Source organism: Hypanus sabinus, chromosome 22, assembly GCF_030144855.1.
Source record: "Hypanus sabinus isolate sHypSab1 chromosome 22, sHypSab1.hap1, whole genome shotgun sequence".
Classification (NCBI taxonomy): domain Eukaryota; kingdom Metazoa; phylum Chordata; class Chondrichthyes; order Myliobatiformes; family Dasyatidae; genus Hypanus; species Hypanus sabinus.
The window spans coordinates 41,432,435-41,453,276 of NC_082727.1; the positions used below are offsets into that span (position 1 = coordinate 41,432,435).

Below are 20,842 nucleotides of genomic sequence, written 5' to 3' on the forward strand. Positions count from 1 at the left end.
CTTTTAAACTTTTGCTTAGGGCATAAAATACATTACTCTGAAAAATCTTTAGTTATATGAAGTCTGACATTTTTGGCATAATTATTGATTAGTATTATAGGGCTGGGTTGTTTAGCAAGTGGCTCAGATGCCTCCTCCTGAAAAACACTGGTAGTTCCACTTGCTCAATATTCCTCAGCAAATTTGGAGTTTATGCATAAACACACATCTGAAGTCCTGAATTTCAGAACCACCATTGATTTCAAACACAAGTGCAACTAGAGAGCACAAAGTTCTCACAATTACTCAGCACTTGGTTGGTAAATCAGCAAGGTCTCCAATGGATTTCTAATGCAAAGGGAAGTCTATAAAACATAAGAAACAGAATTCAATTTAAGGTTGAAATGAAAATGTTATTTTAAGAAAATGGCAGCTGCTCTAATAGCTCCAGAATGCTTCCAATTGTCAATGTTCAATCTCTGTCAGTCAACTATGTCACAGTGTGGCTTAAGTTTCCCACCCTTTCACATTCACATACACACAAGTTGCCAGTTCTACAACATAGAAAATGACCTTTCAGCCCACCATGCTCATTGCACCAATCACTCTCATTTACTCACAACAGGTTTGGAGCTTTGTATGCCTCAACTACTAAATACTCATTTCTTCAAATGTTGTGGGAGAAACTGCCTCCATCACCACTATGGTTCTGTTACCAAGTACCATTAATGAAGCTTTAGCAAAGATGTGACCACTAGGAGATCCATCAAAATTAAATGGGGGTTTGTGTACAAGCAACCACAAGTGGATCATTGCTGACAAATTCTGAGGCAGATTAAGTTTCCTTATAATGTTTTCATGTTTCAACTTCAAAATTAAATTTGTGTACCTCCAACATTTAGCATATGGACTGCAAGTCAAACATTGCTTCCTTGCTTGGATTGTTTATTATGATCCATCGATCAACCAACTTGGTTGCTGTTGCTGCAAATTGCTTGATCTTCATGCCAATACTTTCCATGTCAGAGAGCAAGTATCAAAAAATTGCCAACGGTAAATTCTGAGCAAATGCTTCCTTCTTCATTGAAGTTGAAATCACTGATACAGAATAGTTTTGACTGCATCCCAAAAAGCATTTTTTTCATTTTGATGCTTCATTTCTTCCTCCAATAATCAAGACAATCAAAATTACTTTACCCTATTTGTAAACCTAAACTGTCTGCAAAGCATTTCCCAATGTTTAAAAAAAATCTTAAGTTGTGCAGTGTATGTCAAAAGTGGAAAACTGCCCTTTTATTCCTTTAGCAATTGAATAAGACTTGAACATTTTCCAATCCACAAAATAGTTCAATTCTCCTGAACATCAACGCAATAACTTTTCCTTGTCCTTTGTTTGCCAAAATGTGAAATTAAGATCCTCGGATCAAAATTTACTTTCAGATGTGGCTAATTCAAGTATTTCACTGAATGTGACTGCTTCTTCCACATTTTCTACTTCAATCCACTAAACAGAAGTTCGTTCTGGTTGTTTGGTAACCCAATGATATTAAATTCTCTTGACAATGGTTCCAAGTTTGCCATAATGATTTGAATCCAGGTGTATATTCACTTACGAAATGTTCCTCTTTGCAGATATTGCCTTTTGAACCAGAAAAATCAAAAAGGCAGAAGACCCTTGGCTCGTCTCAGTGTTGGTCCAGCACATGAACTTGTCCCCAATTTGCTAGAAAGCAGAACAGATATGGTACACGATCTGCAAGCAGATCAGCAATGCATTTTTTGAAATAGCAAGATTGTGTGTGACAACCAAGGAATATCCCTTGTCAAAAATGTAAGTATTTCAACATGTGACTGAATGTGTTGTTCTACTTCACTATTGAAATGTATTTTCATTCAGTGCTCAAAGGTAAGGATCAGTTTGGAAATTATATTACATTTTATGGTTTACACATTTGATTGAATTTCAGTTGATTTGTAATGAAGTAGATGCAATTTATATTTACAAAAGTGAAAATTCACATTCTTTTTTTGCTCCAATGGTTGTAACAGGGTTTTAGTCAAAATATAATGTAAGTCATCATACTATTCTTAAATCAAACAGCAGAGAATATTCTGGTGATGATATTGCAAAATGTACAAGGTCCTGAAGATGGAGTGGATGTGCACAAAATACGTGAGGAATCCCAGCTAGGGATCTAAGTTTAAAAATCAGAGGTCAAACATTCAAGACAGGCAAGTTGAAACTTTCTCTTTGAAACTCTTCCTCACAGGAGAGAAGTAGAATCTCCCAATATATTTTAGACAGAAGTAGAACGATTGCTATGAAATACAAGATGAAAGACTACTGGAGGGGCAAGTAAAAAAAATGTAGAGCTGAGATTACAATCATGACCACACAAATGGCAGAGCAGCTCAAAGGGCTAGGTAACCACTTGTAAGTACATTCATGTCCTCTGATGCATTTTACTAACATCCATTTATAAATATTTATGTTTGTGATTCAAAATGACCCATTTATTGGAATTATTTTCATCCAAAAAAAATCAAGAACCTGTTGTGTACAATGCTTTTCAACAACACAAATATTCATTACACTAAGAATCACAACAATAGTTTTAAAGTTATAAGTAACTTGCCTTGCAAATGGCACCAATATACAGATTAAACAATTCTAATTGCATACATCTTCCAAAACAAGGAAGTGGCATTGACTTAAAAGTCAGTGCAAAGTTAAAACAGTTACAGAACTTTTCCAGGTTCTCCTTTCTTCCATTACTCTTGGCAGAGATCCTGAATGCCTGGAAAAGATTCTCCTGGTACAAAATCCTTCTGTAAAAAGGCCAAAATACAAACTATGTAAAGATGAAGATATGACACAACAGTAGCAGAGGTTCCTAAAGTTCTAATGCTCCTGCCTTAAAGTTTAAATATCTACATAATGTATAACTGAATTTTCCCTCCAAAATTTAAAGATTATCATAACATTCAACTAGACAGCTTGTGTGAAACTAATGCTGGTTTGCTTGCCTCCACTCAAACTACAGCAATAAATTTGACTCCTTTAACAGTATCCTATTATTGTTTTAGCCTTAAGCCTTTACTAAATCTGTATGTAATTTTAAAAATCAGAGCACAACAAAGATGTTCACTTGCAAAGATGTACAATCTTATCCTTCAAGTCCAATTGAGTCTTTTTTACTTCAAACTTTGAAGATAAATATTTGAAACACAAATGCAGTTGCAAATTTACAAGGCAAGCATAAATCATGAAAGCTCCACACTTCTTCAACCCACTCTGCCCAGACTAGAATGGATCATTTCTCCATGCATAAATATAATTAAACTCAAATATCACTGTTTAGCCCAAAAGCTTGACTGAGCTTATAACTTGAATTTCCTATTCCACTCATTATCAGTCTTTTTCAGTTCCAAAACAGAACCTAATCCTCTGGCAGGATACAATGAAGCCCTCAGTATAGGCATTAAAATTTAACAATGTAATATACTTATCTCTTCATATTCTCCTCCATCCCACTGTATCAGCACCTCTTCTCAGTTTCCCTCCTTATACGAGATTGTGTATTTGTTTCAATATTTCCCCCCTCGTCTTTGACAGTTTTAAAAGTTACGGTCACCTAGGCCATACCTATACCAGTGGTCTACAGACATCGCCTCAGTTTTTTTTTCCCTCTTACACACAGGCTAATTTGTTCCAGTTCAGAAGGTTCCTCAATCTCAAGTCTCTCTCCCTCCCAACAGCTACCTAACTGGTAGAATGCATGGAGCTTCTTTTTGTTCTTCGATAATATTCAAGCAGAGTGAAACAAGATCCTAGAACAAGATCCTGCAATCAAAAAATTCCATTAAAAAGTCTTTGAATTTCACAGGGTTCAGAAGATTGGCTTGCATTCTAAAAAGATCAATTGCCTTGTTTTTAAACTAATTATTACAGAAAGTAGACGTTACTTCTGGGAAGTAATGAGGAATATAGAAGTATCAGGCATTAGTATTTCCTATGTGCTTACTGCAAGACAATTTATTAGAAGTTGTGGATATCCAAATGAAATGAGTGAAAAATTTTAAAATCAGAAAAATTAATGAGACTAAAAACTTGCAAAATAGCTTTGACAAGCATTTACCTATTGCTGATGAATTTGTTAACTTTTAAAGTTCTCCAAATTTTATGAAAACCAGACATCAGTACTCAGATCTCAGCTACCCAGTTATGTCTAAATTTATCTACAATATAAACATGGTAGAGCCGAAACAATGACATTTAGATGGTTTTGTAGAGAATCCTTCCTCTCAACCCAAAGAATATTAGCAATCAGGTACCCAAAATCAAAAGACAACAGGTGGAATGTTAGCTTCTACTGATAAGGATTTGGTTAAAATCAAGAAAACTTTGTTGTAATTCAAGAGAATTTTGACATGTGCACATCTTGTTAATGACTGGCCTCCTACAGAAATAAAACAATTTGTTGATGAGAAAAAGTAAAAAGTAAATCAGAATTTTCCCAAGAAAAAATGAAGGTATTAACCTTCTGAAAATTACTATATCTAAGTCTACATCTGCCCCCAAGAAATATATTACTCAATGTAGCAAATTTTATTGTTCAACAAATTTGATTCTTGTATCTTGCCTGCAGACAGTATTGACTTAAGCTGCACGATGTACAAGTATCAATTATAATTGATCAAATCATGCTTAACCATGAAAGTCCTTTCATGACCACAGAAACCTTTTGTGGCCATGGAGTTTCCAACAAAGGTCTTAGCCCTGCAGCTATGTGCTGTTGCTGATAAAGGTCTGCTTCACTGTTTCCAAATGTCTGTTAATCAGAGACATTTAAAGTGAAATCAATTTAAAAATTAAACTACCTTTAAGAACAACAAATGAAATGATAAACACTTAACTATACTTACCTTGCTTTCAAACTTAGGTCATAAAACCTCTGAATTAACAGTATCATGTTAGATATGGCAGATTTGGGCACCTCAGCTTTAAGCCAGCTGAATATGAAGTACATCCAGCTCCCAAGCCAAGTAACAGAATGTCCCCTGGATTCCAGCACATTCCACACTTCCACGATGCTGCGTGGATCACTGAAATCCAGAAAAAATGCACTCCAGGCAGCCAAATGCTTTATACACAGAAATGCTGACGAGCTGCCAGAGCAAAACAGATCAATATTTCTCTCCAGATTCAACTGAAATTGTTTGAGTGTTGATAACTTGAAGAAGCAATATTACCTGAAACCTGAAGTGATTGATTTCTACAAAACCTAAACTATAAAAATTTAGATTAAGCCATTGTGTTTCATGAAATTATTGCCGGCCTACTACTTAGGTGTAATTCAAATCAAAAAAATAAGAATGCAGTCAATTTCTGTACTAAGACTGTAACTTGTTGATTTCATATTAATGACAATTACATTGGGATGCAAGAAGCACTTATTACTGCAATGCAAGCAATATTCCAAATTAAGATAATGCAACTTTTGCTCTGCTTTAATCACTTCTTGCCCATCCACCCTTTCAAGTGTCATAAATGAAAATTTCTTTCAATTTTAATTTAGACATTCTTCAATATATTTAATCTGAACTTCAGTTTTTTTAAAGCTCACACAAACTCAATTTTGATTTGATACAATAGCACAGCAATGGAAGCAGGCAAATAAAAATTAATTATGGCTGCATTTGGCTAAGTTTTGACAATTATTTTGGGCAGTGATTCTGCACATCAGTAATTGCAACACACACAAATGCTGGCGGAACAGCAAGACAGAAACCATCTATGAAACGGATAAACAATCAATTTTTCAGGCCAAGACCGTTCTTCAGGATGGAAAGGAAGGGGAAGATGCCAGAATAAAAAGATGGGGAGGGGAAGGAGGATGGCTAGGTGATAGGTGAAGCCAGTTGGGTAGGAAAGATGAAGGGCTGGAGAGGAAGGAATCCGACAGGAAAGGAGAGTGGACCACAGGAGAAAGGCAGACAGGTGAGAAGAGGTAAGAGGCCAGAGAAGGGAATTGTGGGGGGGGGGGGGGGGGAAAGAGAGAGAGATAGGATTTTTAAAAAAAAACTGAAAGGAGAAATTGATATCATATCATCAGGTTGGAGGCTACCCAAATGGGAGGGTGTTCTCATCTTGGCACAGAAGGAGACCATGAACCAACATGTCATAAAGGGAAATGGAATTAAAATGTTTGGCCACTGTAAAGTTCTGCTTTGGTGGATGGAGCAGAGGGTCTCAGCAAAGCGGTCCCCAATTTACGACAAATCTCACTGATGTAGAGGAGGCTGCATCAGGAGCGCTGGATACTATAGATGACCCCTGCAGATTCACAGATGAAATACTACCTCACCTGGAAGGACCGTTTTGGGCCTTGAATGGAGGCAATGGAGGAAGTGAATAGGCAGGTGCAGTACTTTGGCCGCTTGCAGGGATAAGTGCTGGGAGGGAGATTTGTAGGGAGGAATAAATGGACAAGACAATCATAGAGGAAGGAGGCGATCCCTGCAGGGGCAAGGTAAATAAATGTTTGGTGGTAGGATCCCTTTGGAGATGGCAGAAGTTTGGGAGGATGATGTGTTGAGTGGAAAGGCTCATGGGGTAGTAACTATCACTGTTAAGGCAGTGGGAAGATGAGATGAGCACAGATGTTCAGGAAATGGAGGTGTGACTGAGGGCAGGATCTATAGTGGAGGAAAGAAAGCTTTTTTTTGAATGAGGACATATAATGTTCTGGAAATCAGTAAATGTTCCTCTGCATGTAATCAATTTCCAATCTGGATCAAGTAACACATATATAGGTACCAGTTGCTATACATTCCAAGTTTACTAGAAAAATGAGGTACTAGAACTGGGTATCAGGTACTAATACTTTTCACCCTTAAAAAAAAAGCCACTTTCTATTTTGAACATAAATAAATTCAACTTAAAATCAAATGTGAAGAATCAAACTAATAGCTGGAAGAACCAGTGGAAAAAACTTGAACTCACTACTTTAATTAATGTTATTTTACAAAATTTGTTAAATAGTACAAACTAAAGGACTTGCATTTCTATTTCATGGTACTTCAAAGTGCTTCAAAACCAAAGCATCTTAGAAATGGTGACTGTAATTTATAAAGTACACAAATTTGCACACAGACATTAATTACTTTAGAAGCCCAACATGATCAAACAGGAGGTAGCTGTGGAAAACTTAATGTGTTTTAGCAATACTGAATCCTGCAATCCTGAATCTACTCAAGACTCTAAATTCCAAACAAATCTAAAAATGTGCAACATGAGCTAACTATAACCAATGATGCTTACTAAATGCAGGTAACAGTACTAATCAATGCCTAGATCTAATTAAAATTGCTTATGTATAAGAATGCATTCAAATCTAGAACAGCACTTCTGATCACCAACTTTTATTGATTCAAAAGCACGTCTGGATGTCCAAACACACTACAGCAATTATTGCAACAATGCTAATAACATTTGTAAATGTAGCTAAGTCTTATTAGAAAACCCAGCTGAAAACTACAAATACTATGTTTAAAATTGTCATATAATAATTTGGCCTCTTAAAGATGTCTTTTATTAACTTTTTGACAAAACAGCAACAGTATTTGGAACCAAAAGATATAATTTTTAAGGGCACATTTGGAATACGATGGAATACCCAATTCATCAGCTGAAGTTGATCTATTGTTAAAAAAAATAGGAAAATAGGTTTAGCCCTCTGTGGCCACAAGAACCTGTCTCTGGGGGGGGGGGGGGGGGGGAGAGAAAAGGCTACTATCCAAGGACACTGGCTTACAATTCCAGGTCAGCATGAAGTATTTAAATAAAACAAATATGCCTGTACAACAGTGATGCATTTCAAAGCTATATTAAAAAAATACAATTTTCTCAAGCGATCGTGTTATCCTAATTTAGTCTTATACAAAGTAATAAACACTGTGATAGCCACAGTAAAGAAAACTCATTGCTCATTGTTTAGCCAACTTCAGATTCAAATGCAGTGCAGACTGAAGGAGTTCTGTACTATCCAGCAGAGTTGCAAAAGCAATAAACAGATGCTCAGTTGATTGCTATGAAAAAAAATTGTTGTATTTTTTGCAATCAAATGTAACCTATTAAAAATGTAAAATTATCAAATCTAAATATATTGAAAGAGCAGGCTAATTCAGGATTATATGCCATGAAGTTTACGTTGCCGCTGATTATGATGCATTGATGACAGCATTGTTTTAGAAGAAAAATCACTGTTTGTACTATTAAACCATGAGTATGTAATTCTACTGAAACTCAAAGCAGATCATACTAGTGAATAAGTATTGAAAACAATGAAAAGATAAAAAACTTTAAACTAGCCTCAATATCACATTTAAAAATATTGTCAATAGCAATGCCAAAATTTTAAGGTGGGTCAGAGACAATTTTGAGATCTATATTCTTGTTGGTATTAATGAATTTCCATGCATTTAGTGAGGATAGTTTATGAAGGCACAAAGAGAAGGCCTGGTTTCATTTATTTGTAATTTCAGACCAAGTTTAGATCAGTAACTTCCATTGAGTCACTTGGCATTACTCTGTCTGTATAATTATTTTTAGATATTGTTTTGTGAAACTATATATGGATAAAACATACCTCAATCTGATTTTTCAACAGAGACTAGACCGCCTACCTCTTAGGTTGCTGCATTCATTGAAATTAATTGACTTAATCATGTGAATTGTTTGCCTAGATTTCCACCTCACACTTAAATGCAAGAAGTCAGAGTATTTCTCATCCCATCATTAAAACTCGTGAAAATAGTGCTGTGTATACATGCCATATGATATATACAAGCAGTACGCAATTTTTTTTTGTAAGTCAAAGCTACATTATTAAATAATGAGTATACTGATTTATGCTCAGGATTTAATGACAACAGCTTCAGAATTTATCAGATTACGGCTTATCAAAGCACTTTTCAGATCCCTATTTTGGATATCATCATTTTGTACTGTGTCATATGACGTAGGAAATCATGGTCTAATCATGACCATGATTACCCTGACAGACTGTTCTACAGAAGCAGTTTGCCATTGCCATCTTCTGATATTTTTGGATATAACAAAACATTAAAACTTTTTACTGACTTCTACATTCACATCCATATTTAGTTCCATTCATGTGCAAGAGAACTACATGATGCACATGACAATTAGATTCATTTTAAGGATGCAAAGCCAGTATAGTTAAAGGAAATGATCAAGTTACTAAATGTGCTGCCTGTCAGATGTGGGACACAAAATAATTTTGACCGACAATTCATAGAATGAAAGATTTATTTTGTAAAAGCAAGCTTTGAATTTTCCATGGAATGAAACCACAGCACTTGCACAGAACCAAGAGCAAATTTAATGAGTGGACTCCCAAAGTTCATTGGACATGAAGTGTCATTTTCATTAGCCAAAAGTGCAAAACAAATCTCTCAAACAACTTTTAAACTTGTCTCTACTATTAAGTATTCATCTGATTTATTAATCAAATGTTTACTTTATTCCCACAAGTTTACATGCAAATAACACTGGTCTGAATGCTGAAGCAAATTGTGCCTTCATAATAGAACAGGTATGCATCAGCTAGGACACACGCATTGGTAAGTACTTTTACAGCTCATTTCCATACAGTTTACCACAGGAGTTCCGAGACTTGATCTGATTTTTTGTCACCAGTTCTATTTTATTGTTCAATTTCATTAATTACTCATTTCCCATTTAGCCTCTAAACACTTTCTTGTATACCATTACTGTCTGACACACTATAATTGATTGCTTATTTAGAATTTTCCCCACTTTCGAATTTATTTCCCACATTTCAATTTTAAACAGTATTAAGTATACATTTTTATTAAGACTATCCCCGACTACAGGCTTTAGATATCAATTATTATTGCTCCTAGATACAAATATCAAACTCAATAGACTGCAAATCCAATTCTGTTTTCACTGTCCCACTGGACAGTAACACAGAGACGAAACTGATGGCTGCATCGTTTCTTGGTTGTCAAGCCGTAGGAATTTATTGATTATAATTCAACCTTAGTTTTCAATTACCTAAGAACGCATGAAATGGATCAAACCTCCTGAAAAAGGCACATTGCCTTAGGAAACAAACACGCCGAGTTTTGCTGGTGTGTGATCTCTCGCCGCCTATTTCACAGCCTATTTTGTGTCATTCGCCAACCCCACCACCGAAGCCGCCGCGACCGAAGTTAAATTTTAACATACGCAGAATCTAGCAGTTGCTACATTCAATGTTTCTTGCAGATCCAAAGTTCCCGGACTTGCGCTACTTCTCGACACCTGAAGTGCCTAGGCGTCATGTAAATGGAAAGGATCAGCGGTCCAGTCTTCAGCGCACAGAACGTATAAACCAGGAATGAATACACACCTAAATATACCACCTTGTACGATTTATCCTCCAAAAACGTGAAACTCGTAAGCGTGATACTTACAGTTGTGAAGGGGTTGTTTACTTACCAAAAGATGTACTAAAGCGCTGCTTAACATGGCTGCGGATTTTCTCCTACTTACCCGTAGGCCGACATTTTAGACAAGGACTCACCTATATTTAGTCCTGTAACTAAATCCGTCTAAAGTCAGTCTGATTATACTTACCCATCGGGAACCGTATTCTTCTTCACCATGGCTTATAGGAGCCGATGGAATCACTGCAGCAAATAGAAAAATTATGCTGTTAAACGTTTTAACTTCGATTTGATTCAGTCAACAGGCACCAGAGACCAGGCCTCGATCCTTTCATACTAAAATTAACTGCGTGACTGCGCTTAGCCTCCGAGGTTCAAAAGTAGGATGTTTATGCCTCAATTTAGTGTCTTTTAATTAGTGGAAATATAATAGAAAACCTACCCCAGCTTTTTAATATGTTTGCAGTAATAAACAACTATTCGACCTGATCTATTCCCTACAATCAACAACTGGGCCGAGAAATTTCCAGAACATAGTAACGCGCATGTGTAGGATGACGCTTTGGCTTTCAATAGAGGGCGCAGACTCGGCGCATTCGGCTGAAGCGGTTGGATTGTGGTTGCAGTAGGTGAGAAATGCGTGAATAGAAAACAAAAATCCCAAATTGTTTGCTTCGCAGATGCCGAACAGCAAATAAGTGGCCGATCAATAGACCCCAGAAAGATAAGAGCACACCATCTTTGAATAAAATGTGCTTCGAGGCAAATTAGAAAACGAGATAAAGGTGTAAACTTACTCTACGGACAACATAAATTCAAGCAAATTGTTGTTCATTCGGTACTCTGATTTGTGCCAATTCCTTTGGAATATTACATTTATTCTGTAATGTTAAGATATCTGGGGTTAGTATTACCTGAAGAAGTGGTTAATATAAAATGGACTGCAATAATCAGCCTTAAGCAGAAAACTTGGCTTCCGTTCTTATCTCAACGAATTTTGAGTTTGATGTGATATTGATCTTTTGCTCAATCATTTTTTTGTTCTTTTTTAAAAAAACTTGGCTAGTATTCTTCATCCTAGGGTGGACTTTTTCTCTCATCTTCCGATACTCAGATCTACATGGACCTCACTGTCTATCTACCCTCATACCCTCTAGATCTTTTCACACAAAAATCTTCCTCCACTCACTAGGACCAACCCAACATTTTTAATAAACCTGTAACAAGCACAGTGCTATTGTTTGGTAACTAATGCCCTCTTTACAGAGACTGAATGACAGTTCTCTTTGTCATTTCTTAATACCATGGCTCCACTATTAAACATCAAACTACCATTTCCCAAACAGTTACAGACCTAATTTTCTCTAGGGATATTTTTTCCACAGCCCCAAAACTCATGGTTTAATTCTACTTCCTCTCTTAGGTTTATAAATATCAGTTAATCCACTATTTCTGTCTTTTTCTGCCTCAAGAATTTTTTTTTGTCATGACTAGTTTTTTGCCCAGTTCATTTTCTTCAGTTTTCATCCATAACACTTCTAAGGAGATTGAGGCAAGTGAGGCTCCCTCCCCCACCCCACATCTTAACTGGCTTATAGGAACAGCATTGAGAGTATCCTGACAAGTTCCATCTCCAGCTGGTATGGAAGCAGCTGAGCATTGGACCAGAAGTCCCTACAGAAGACTGAGAATGGTTGAGAGGGTCATACGGGTCTCCCTACCATCCATAAGAGACATTTATCAGGAGAGCTGCATACGCAGGGCCCTTAATATTATTTAGGATCCCACCCATCCATCCAGCATCCTCCTTGACTTTTAACCTTCAGGCAGGAAACGCTGATGCATAAAAACAAGGACAATCAGGATGAGAAACAGTTTCTTCCCTCAGGCCATTAGGCTTCTGAACTCCCTGCTGCCTCACATTTGAAATGTCACTGGTTAATCTGTTCTGTACCTTACAACATTTAATTTATGCAGTTTATTTATTTTTGCATAATTCATTTGTAGACTTTATCCTTACTTCCATAAATTACTGTGTGTTGTGTGTACTTTTGTGCTTTACACCCTGGTTCAGAGAAACATTGTCTTGTTTGACAGTATACATGGATACTGACTTGACTTCTGATATCCATTGTCATTTTGATGGTTGTCTCTTCTCACCAAAATACTCCTCTCATGTGAAACAACAATTCAGTTACTCTGCTTCCAAACTAGTGAACTGATGTATTGATAATAATGTGATATCTACAATGGAGTGACCAAACATAGATTAGGTATCTGCTTTGCAGAGCTCCTCTATTCAATCTGCAATTTGCCTAAGCTTCATATTTCATTAAGTCATTGAGTAATGCAGCACAGAAGCTGACCATCTGACCCAGCTCATCCATGTAAAACGCACAGAATTATTTTTAACTGTTATCAGAGTAGTTGCAATTACTGAATCTGCCAATGTCTTCTCAATTTACTGGAAGTGTGGTTGGAATAAACCATGATGCTGTGCTGAGATGCTATGATGTGGAGCTTGCAAGTTTGTTCAGTTTCTTACAGACAAGGCTACACAAAGAATCCAAGGACTACACTTCTGGAATACAATGAAAATTTCAGATAATCAAAAATGAAGTTGGAGACACAAGAGACTGCGGATGCTAGAATACAACATATCCTGGAGGAGCTCAGTGGGTCAGGTGGCATCTTTGCAAATACTGCATCAAGGCTGAGATCAAAGGGGTAGTGGAGAGATGGGCCAATATGGGTGGACTGGGGAGGGGTGAAAGATGATGGTTGGGTGGAGTTGGGAGAAATTAGCATGTGGAATTTGATAGTAAAAGAGGTTTAACAGGAACTATTAGGTGAGAAAGGAGTAAAGGAGTGGCAGATGGAACAGGTTTGGGGGGGGGTGTTAGGTGATTAGGCAGTGAAATCCTGTGGATGGACTATGTGCATGTACTAGATGGATGGAACCAAGAGGGGGAGGGGAACAAAAATGAGTGAAGTGGGGTGGGTGCTGGAAGGGCAGAGGATGGGTTGGGGGACATAAATGAATAAATTAGAAGGGGGTGGGAATAAAGATGAGTGATGGGGGGGCTGGAAAGGCAGATGGTAGGATGGATGCATTGGAGGGTGGGGGTGACCTAAAATAGCAAAACTCAAAATTTGTGCCATTGGACTGGATGACAGAACACTAATTTCACTGCAATGCTCTTGAATCAGAACAAGCTCAAAACCTCTCACAATCGCTTTTGTTGAAGTTGCTTGTACACCTTTGTTATGTATGAATAAGGAAGAAACCATTGATACTGCATTAACATAAGGGAAAACAAACAGATATGGAAGAGAAAGCAGTGATAAACTGAATGAATGAAAGCTGTGAAGGAACAGGCAGCAATCTCTTAGGGCAAAGGGCAAACATTTAGCAAACATACATTTTTGCTGTTGCTGGAAAGCTGAGTTTTGTAACAATGTATGAGCAACAAAAAGGAAGATCTACGTTGTTAACTTACAAATTGGTCCTAACAAGAATTTACTCATGTAAGCTTTAAAACTGAAGAGCATTTGGAATGGGATTGGAAATCAAATGGGAGCCAACTGTTTAGTTATGCAGAAAATGTTGATAAGTCATGCAGCAAGGAAGTAATGATGCTAACAGAAAACACAGAAATTGAAGATCAGTTTTGTCAAGAACCTTACAAGATAATGCAGGGTCTCAAGTTCATGGAAATGCTATATGGAAGCAAAGAGACTGCAGAAACAACTTTAAAATTGAGCACTGAGGTTGTCTCTGGTTGGTAATGTCATCAGCAACAAAGGTCCATCCAACATTAAGAGGGGAACAAAATGACACAACCCCAAAACTTACATGATGAACAATCCAGCATGAGATCTACCGTAGAAATATTTATAAAGTATATTCTTAGACAGCTGACACTTTTCTCCTCTGGCATTTTTCTTTGCTCTAGTATTCAGCTGGATGTCAAACATTTTGTTGAGTATGTTGGGTATTTTTCTGGATTAATTCTGTTTCCTCTTCTCATTCCCTATCCTTGCTTTGTAACATTTCTATGTCATTGCAAATTGCAGATGGGCATATTAAAGATTCCATGACAGAGTCCATTATTGAAAGGCAGCTTCCAAAATAATAATGAAAGCAACTATTTCTTCCCTTTCCACAATGTTAAGCCCCAAAAAGGTCCTACACCAAGTGAAGGGACAATTCACTCATACATCCAATCTAGTACATTGCTTTCTGTCCTGACAATGTGATCTTCTACGATGAAAAACTAAAAGCACATGGAATGATTGTTTTGCAGAGGACCTTCATTCAGTCTATAGTGGTGAGCTCAAACTTACAATTGCATCCTACTTAATTCTCCATCCCACTTCCACTCTGACTTGCCTGTCTGTGGTATCCTGTACTATTTCAATGATGCTCAAATAACCTTGAAGAACAGTACCTCATTTTCCATTGGGTATATTGCAGCCTTCAGGAATGAATACTAAGTTCAACAATTTCAAGTGCCTTGCTGTTCTATCTATAATGCAACTGTCCAGTTCTTTTGGAGGTTTATCCATCTGGAATATTAAGTCATTTATTTCCTTCTGTGCATGAACTGCATGATCATTTGATCAATACCAACATTCTCCTTTTGGGTTCAGTTCCTTGTAACAGCTCTGATCTGAATTTCACAACTTTTACTTGTTCCTGTTCACCCATCCCTGCCACTCTTCTTATGTGTGGATAAGGAAGAGACCATTGATACTGACTTTCTTTTATAAATTGCCAGACTCCTTGTTAGTGGAAGAATTGAATTTGGAAGCATCTGTGGAAATAGGTTTAGTGAGTAACTCCATTACTCGTTGTGATATATGCTGCACCCACAGTATCATGGCGGAATAAGGAATGAATGATTAGGTGGTAGATGTCAATCAAGCCGACTGCTTTGTCCAAGGAGGTGCTGGGTTTCATGAATGTTGTTTCAGTTACACTTATCCAAAAAGGTTAACAGTTTCAATCCACACAACGTTTGGGTGAGCAGGGATGGGTGTAAGATGGAAAAGTCTTAACTTGCACATGTACATAGTGGAAAAACTTTGAAGTGCCAGGAGATGAGCCATGACACTGATTCCGAGCCTCTGATTTTCTCTGGTGGACGCAGTATTTGTATGGCTGTACTTAATCCAATTAAGTTTTTGATCAACTGCAACCCCTCAAAAATGTTGATGCTGAGAAATTTAGCAATAGTAATGCTTTGAATTTCAAAGGTAGGTGGCTATATTATTTTTTGTTGGAGTTATCTATTTCTTGCTATAAATGTGTCACTAAGCCAGATATGATGGTTTATTTGCCTGATCTGCTGGGTATCAGCACTGTCTATTTGTTACTTTAAGAGTACATTTGCTGCATCTTTTCTACAAAATGAGTAGTGCTTGCAAAAATAAAACATAAATTAACGGTTATTATGAAAGAAGTATGGATTATGTAGATGATTTAAGCCAGTATAATGGATTTGGCTCTGGATCTGAGTAGCCATTGACTATGGACACTTGATAGCATCAGTCAGAGCCTACAGATCCTGAAAGATGATATATAGAATCTCTTAAAGATGGTTGCCATATTATTTCCTTGGCATGAACAGCAATAATTAAACTCATGTAATGGGGGCATTAACTTGCTTGGAAACTTCTCTACTAGTGAATCTGATGAAGGTGATGCAACCTACTCTATGCTCATGGAAACACACAACTTGAAAATTTCATCCCCATCTTGATATCATGGGATTGTGAATAAGAAATATTGCACCAATAATTGACAACTGTGGTTTGAGTGTATAGTAATAGAATCCATTCTCAATTGTGTCAGCAAGAAATAATTGCACATTACACAATTGAAGATTATACCCAAATAGGTCTTAATGGTTGACCAAAGCAGTAAATTCCTATGGACACATAGGCTTCTGCCAGAAGTCATGTAGTCTGATAGGACTATCATGAAGTTTGGATTGATGACTTCAGCAAAGATTGTGCTACTATACAGTAGGATTACTGAAGAGACCTGGGAGGGCATATTCAATGGTCGAATGAGAAAGCAGGCATAGTTTAATTAATTTACAATTAATAAGTAGGCTTGAACTCGCATTGAAAATGTGATAGGTGTTAAATGACATGTAAGTGATGTTCCACTAGTTTGAGTTGATGAAAGATTATGTTGCCATGCTTGTATATTGTTTAAATTTGGATCACATGAATTGCATTTGTCACTTTTGAGTCTTCTAACTTTTTAAAGAATAGAAAAACACTTCATCTTTTTAAACATTTCTTAATCCTTGATTTTTAGATTTGTATCAGAAAAAAAATCTTACTGAATGAGCATATAACAGGCTCATCAATATTATAATTAATGTAAGTTTGAATATGATTTGTTACATTGTTTTGCTTTCAGAGCCATTATAAATATCCATTCAAGGACCATTTCTCAAGTTTGATAAAATGGCACAGTAAGTATGGTTACTTTTATTTGGAAGCCGAACTGTCCCAAACTGAATTTATTGCAATGCATTGAAAGGTTTGGAGACAATGGTGTTAAGGATGTATTCAATATTGATATGAAATAACTAGAATTGTTTGAAGGGCTAGGACACATAATACATGTGTTAGATGTACAGATCATCATGACCCCATATTGGAGGATAGGAAGTGTTAGAAATAAAGCTGATTTTTAAGTCTGTTAAGAGCATGGGTAGATTTAGAGTGATAAATGAGAAGACAGTAGAGAGGAATTTATTGTACCTTTTTCATGAGTAACCGCCCTCCTCACCATGTAGAAATTGTATAACTAAAAGCTGTTTTTTTCAGTGATACACAATCTAAAATTGATTTGATCAGGAATACACCATGTTTATTTCTGTGTATAAACACTGGTTGCAACCTGCAGTAGTGTCTCTAATGACTTAAATGACATCAGCAGTTAAGAAGCACCCCCTTTTCAGGCTTTGTGATATACATTGGAGCTTGCAGGCCCAGAAAATGTTTTTCTTTGAACAGTCATCAAAAAAGTGTTCTTTATTTAGGTGCCAGTTAAAGGGTCACTAAGGACATTGAAATACTTCATCAGTCATTTTACAGCTCCAACCAAAACTTACTGAAGTTTGTATGTACAAATTGCGACGTGTTCAGCCTCTGCTTGGATGAATTTTCCATTTGTGTCTGTACGTGATGTTGTAATTCCTGTACCTGTACATGTATGGAGCATTTCTGTGAGAAATTAATCCATATATTGACAAACTGAGCCTGTTGTTGAACATTCACAGACCAAACAGATTTTAAAAGTGTTGCTTTCGCTGGAGCAACTTAAGTTAAATCTTGTTGCTGTAAATACAATGAAAAAGTTTCTTTTTAATTTATTTACTCATCTACTCTTTTATAGACCCCAAGTTCCATCCTCGCAGGTACTGGCACATGCCCCTCCTCTGATCTTCCGGTCTTTCTAATTGATTGCTGATCATGGACTCATTAATCAGCATATCTTCTTCGATCTTTATTTAATTCTCCCACTATTTTCCAGTGTGCATTCAATCATAACAACCCTTATCAGGCTTGCAGATTACCTCTCCCCTCAATTGTGATGCTTGTCTGAAAGACCACTTGTTTGAACTCCTCCTCCAAATCAATGCCCCCATGCTACCCACTTCTAAATGATACTTTCTTTTGGCTATATCATGGACATAGAAACCTTTCAGCCCCCTCCAAGCACACTATTGCCTCTCGTTCAACCCCCAACACTACCACCAATTTCCTTTAGACTTGTCATCCTGCAACCCAGTTGTCTTGGTTTCTGAGTTACTTGTGTTTTCCATTGTGCTATCTACATGTGAAAAAGGAACCATCATGTAAGGCCCATTCAGTAATTTCTGTTGCCTACTTTATATCATTCTTATATATTAGCATCAACAGTGTAAAACTTTACTAAAACTCATAGATGCTTTTACTCTTCAGACAGGAAGTTCCGACTGAAGCACAAAATTCTCAAAGTGACAGTGATGAATTGTGGGTAGGTGACATGTTTTACTAGTAACTTTTCTATTGTTGATAACTAAATCTTACTTTCAACCAGAGCTCTCATATTTGCTTTTATAATTTAACAGAAAAACCTGACATTCAGCAAATATCCTAATAGTTAATAATTGAAAAAAGTCTAATGATGCAGTTCTAACAGTAACAACATTGTACATTATCTTTCAGTAGATATTTGTTATTAGATATTCATTAACATTTGTCAGTTTTTTTTGGAGATGGAATAGTTGACTGAAAGCATGTTTGGAAGAACAGGCTTTGGCATGGTTGTTTTTTAGACCAGGAATAGAGGGAAGAAAGTAGGATGAAGCCATGATGCAGACAGATTTGCAATTCTATTTAGCAAACATACTATCTTTTTATTAATTAACCTGGAAATTTGTTTCACCAGGATGAGAATGCACAAGAAGAACACATAAGGCGACGAATTTCAATTAGAAGAGAAAACATAAGAAAAAGGGTATTGTGTTTCGTATTTTGTCACTCTAAGAGGCTCAATTTCTTTACATCAAAGTCTTCATCTTTGTTTATCTCTCTCCTTAGAGCCATTTGCAGCTTCCTTATTCACCTGTTTTTCTATCCTCCAACGTAGCTTATGCTTAAGTGCGACTCAGTTCTCTCAATTTCAACCACCAAATGACCTTGTCTAACTTTTCTTCAATATCATCACACTGATTTACCTTCATGATCAGATAAAACCTTGCCATTTCAAAGGAATTTGTCACCTGCTGTTGGCAACTGCAATTATTTACTCATCACACTCCAAGCCTTCATTTTGGTATTTGATTCTAGTTGTACTTAAAAACAATGTCTCTCTGGAAGAACAAGATGTTTTGCTGGGTCCCCTTCTTATTCTCTTCCTTTATTCTCCTGCTTTGATTTGTTCCTTGTCAAATTCTGAAGCAAAAAAAAATCCTAAAGTTTCAGAAACTACCCAAACTATCTTTTTCATTTTTTGTAAACTTTATTTTTATCCTTGGTACTTACTTACTTGGGTCCTTGGCTCCCAGTGAAGCATTGGCCATTGATGACCTCCAGTCTCCATCATCCTCTGAAATTGATGTTATGGATGGAGTTCATCAATGTTTTTGCAATCCACTGTATCCACTGTAGAGGAGATTGGCCTATACAGCTTTACCAAGCCCTGTTGGCCAGCCTTACCCGTTTCCACCTCACGTGATGGGGATGAAAGGTTGGACTTTGAGAGGCTTTTATCCTTGTAGCTTAACTTGCAAAGAATTTGTGGATTTCTTTTTGGTTCATGGAAAACTGTCAGCTCAGTCATATCTTAGACGATTAGACATAGGAGTAGAATTAGGTCTGCTCTGCCATTCAATCATGGCTGATTCTTTTTTCCTTTCCTCAGCCTCACTCCCCAGCCTTCTCCCCATTACCTTTGATGCCATTTTCAATCAAGAACTGATCAAGCTGTGCCTTAAATACACCCAACGAACTAACCCCCACAGCTGCCTGTGGTAATAAATTCCAAAATTCACCACTCTCTGGCCAAAGAAATTTTTCCACATCTCTGTTTTAAATGGACACCCTTCTATCCTGAGGCTATACCCTCTTGTCCCAGACTCCTTCACCATGGAAAACATACTTTCCACATCTACTCTGCCTAGGCCTTTCAACAATGAGATGCACCACCCCCATCTTTCTAAATTCCAGCCAGTGCAGTTCCAGACACATCAAACATTCCTCGTATGATAACCCTTTCATTCCCAAAATCATCCTTGTGAACCTCCTCTGAGCCCTCTCTAAAGCCAGCACATCTTTTGTTAGATGAGGAGCCCAAAACTGTTCATAATTCTCAAGGTAAGACCTCACCAGTGCCTTATAAAACCTCAATACACATCCCTGATTTTGTATTCTAGTTCTCTTGAAATGAATGCTAACATTGCGTTTTTCTTCTTCATCACCGACTCTACCTGCAAGTTAACCTTTTGGGTGTTCTACACAAGGGCTCACAAACCCCTTTGCATCTCGGATTTTTGGATTTTCTCCTGTTTAGAAAATAGTCTGCACATTTATTTCTACTAGCAGAGTGCATAATCATGCATTTTCCAACATTGTATTTCATTTGTTACTCTTTTGCCCATCCTCCTAATCTGTCTAAGTCCTTCTGCAGCCTAACTGTTTTCTCAACACTGCCTGCCCCTCCATGAAACTTGGCACAAAGCCATCTATTCAATCCTCTAAATCATTGATATACAGCATAAAAAAAGCGGTTCCAACACTGACCACTGTGTCACCAAGTACTGCATGATCTTATCCTTAACAATTGATTCCAACATCTTCCTAACCACTGAGGTCA

The 20,842-nt window shown here is 37.0% G+C and overlaps 2 protein-coding genes across 2 annotated transcripts in view; one reads left to right on the forward strand and one right to left on the reverse strand.

Annotated features, from left to right (window-relative positions):
- The window catches only part of LOC132379559 (RNA/RNP complex-1-interacting phosphatase-like), a 43,789-nt gene extending 32,753 nt beyond the window's left edge, over positions 1 to 11,036 (reverse strand). The window contains exons 1-2 of the mRNA XM_059947608.1: positions 10,901 to 11,036; positions 10,649 to 10,701 (exon numbers count right to left, since the gene is read on the reverse strand). Coding sequence (XP_059803591.1) covers positions 10,649 to 10,677 — 29 coding nt within the window. The 5' untranslated portion in view covers positions 10,678 to 10,701; positions 10,901 to 11,036. The remainder of the gene's footprint in view (positions 1 to 10,648; positions 10,702 to 10,900) is intronic.
- The window catches only part of LOC132379705 (protein CC2D2B-like), a 144,834-nt gene continuing 131,759 nt past the window's right edge, over positions 7,768 to 20,842 (forward strand). Inside the window, exons 1-4 of the mRNA XM_059947995.1 lie at positions 7,768 to 10,468; positions 16,895 to 16,949; positions 18,448 to 18,502; positions 18,917 to 18,985. Of these exons, the coding sequence (XP_059803978.1) occupies positions 16,942 to 16,949; positions 18,448 to 18,502; positions 18,917 to 18,985 (132 nt within the window). The 5' untranslated portion in view covers positions 7,768 to 10,468; positions 16,895 to 16,941. The remainder of the gene's footprint in view (positions 10,469 to 16,894; positions 16,950 to 18,447; positions 18,503 to 18,916; positions 18,986 to 20,842) is intronic.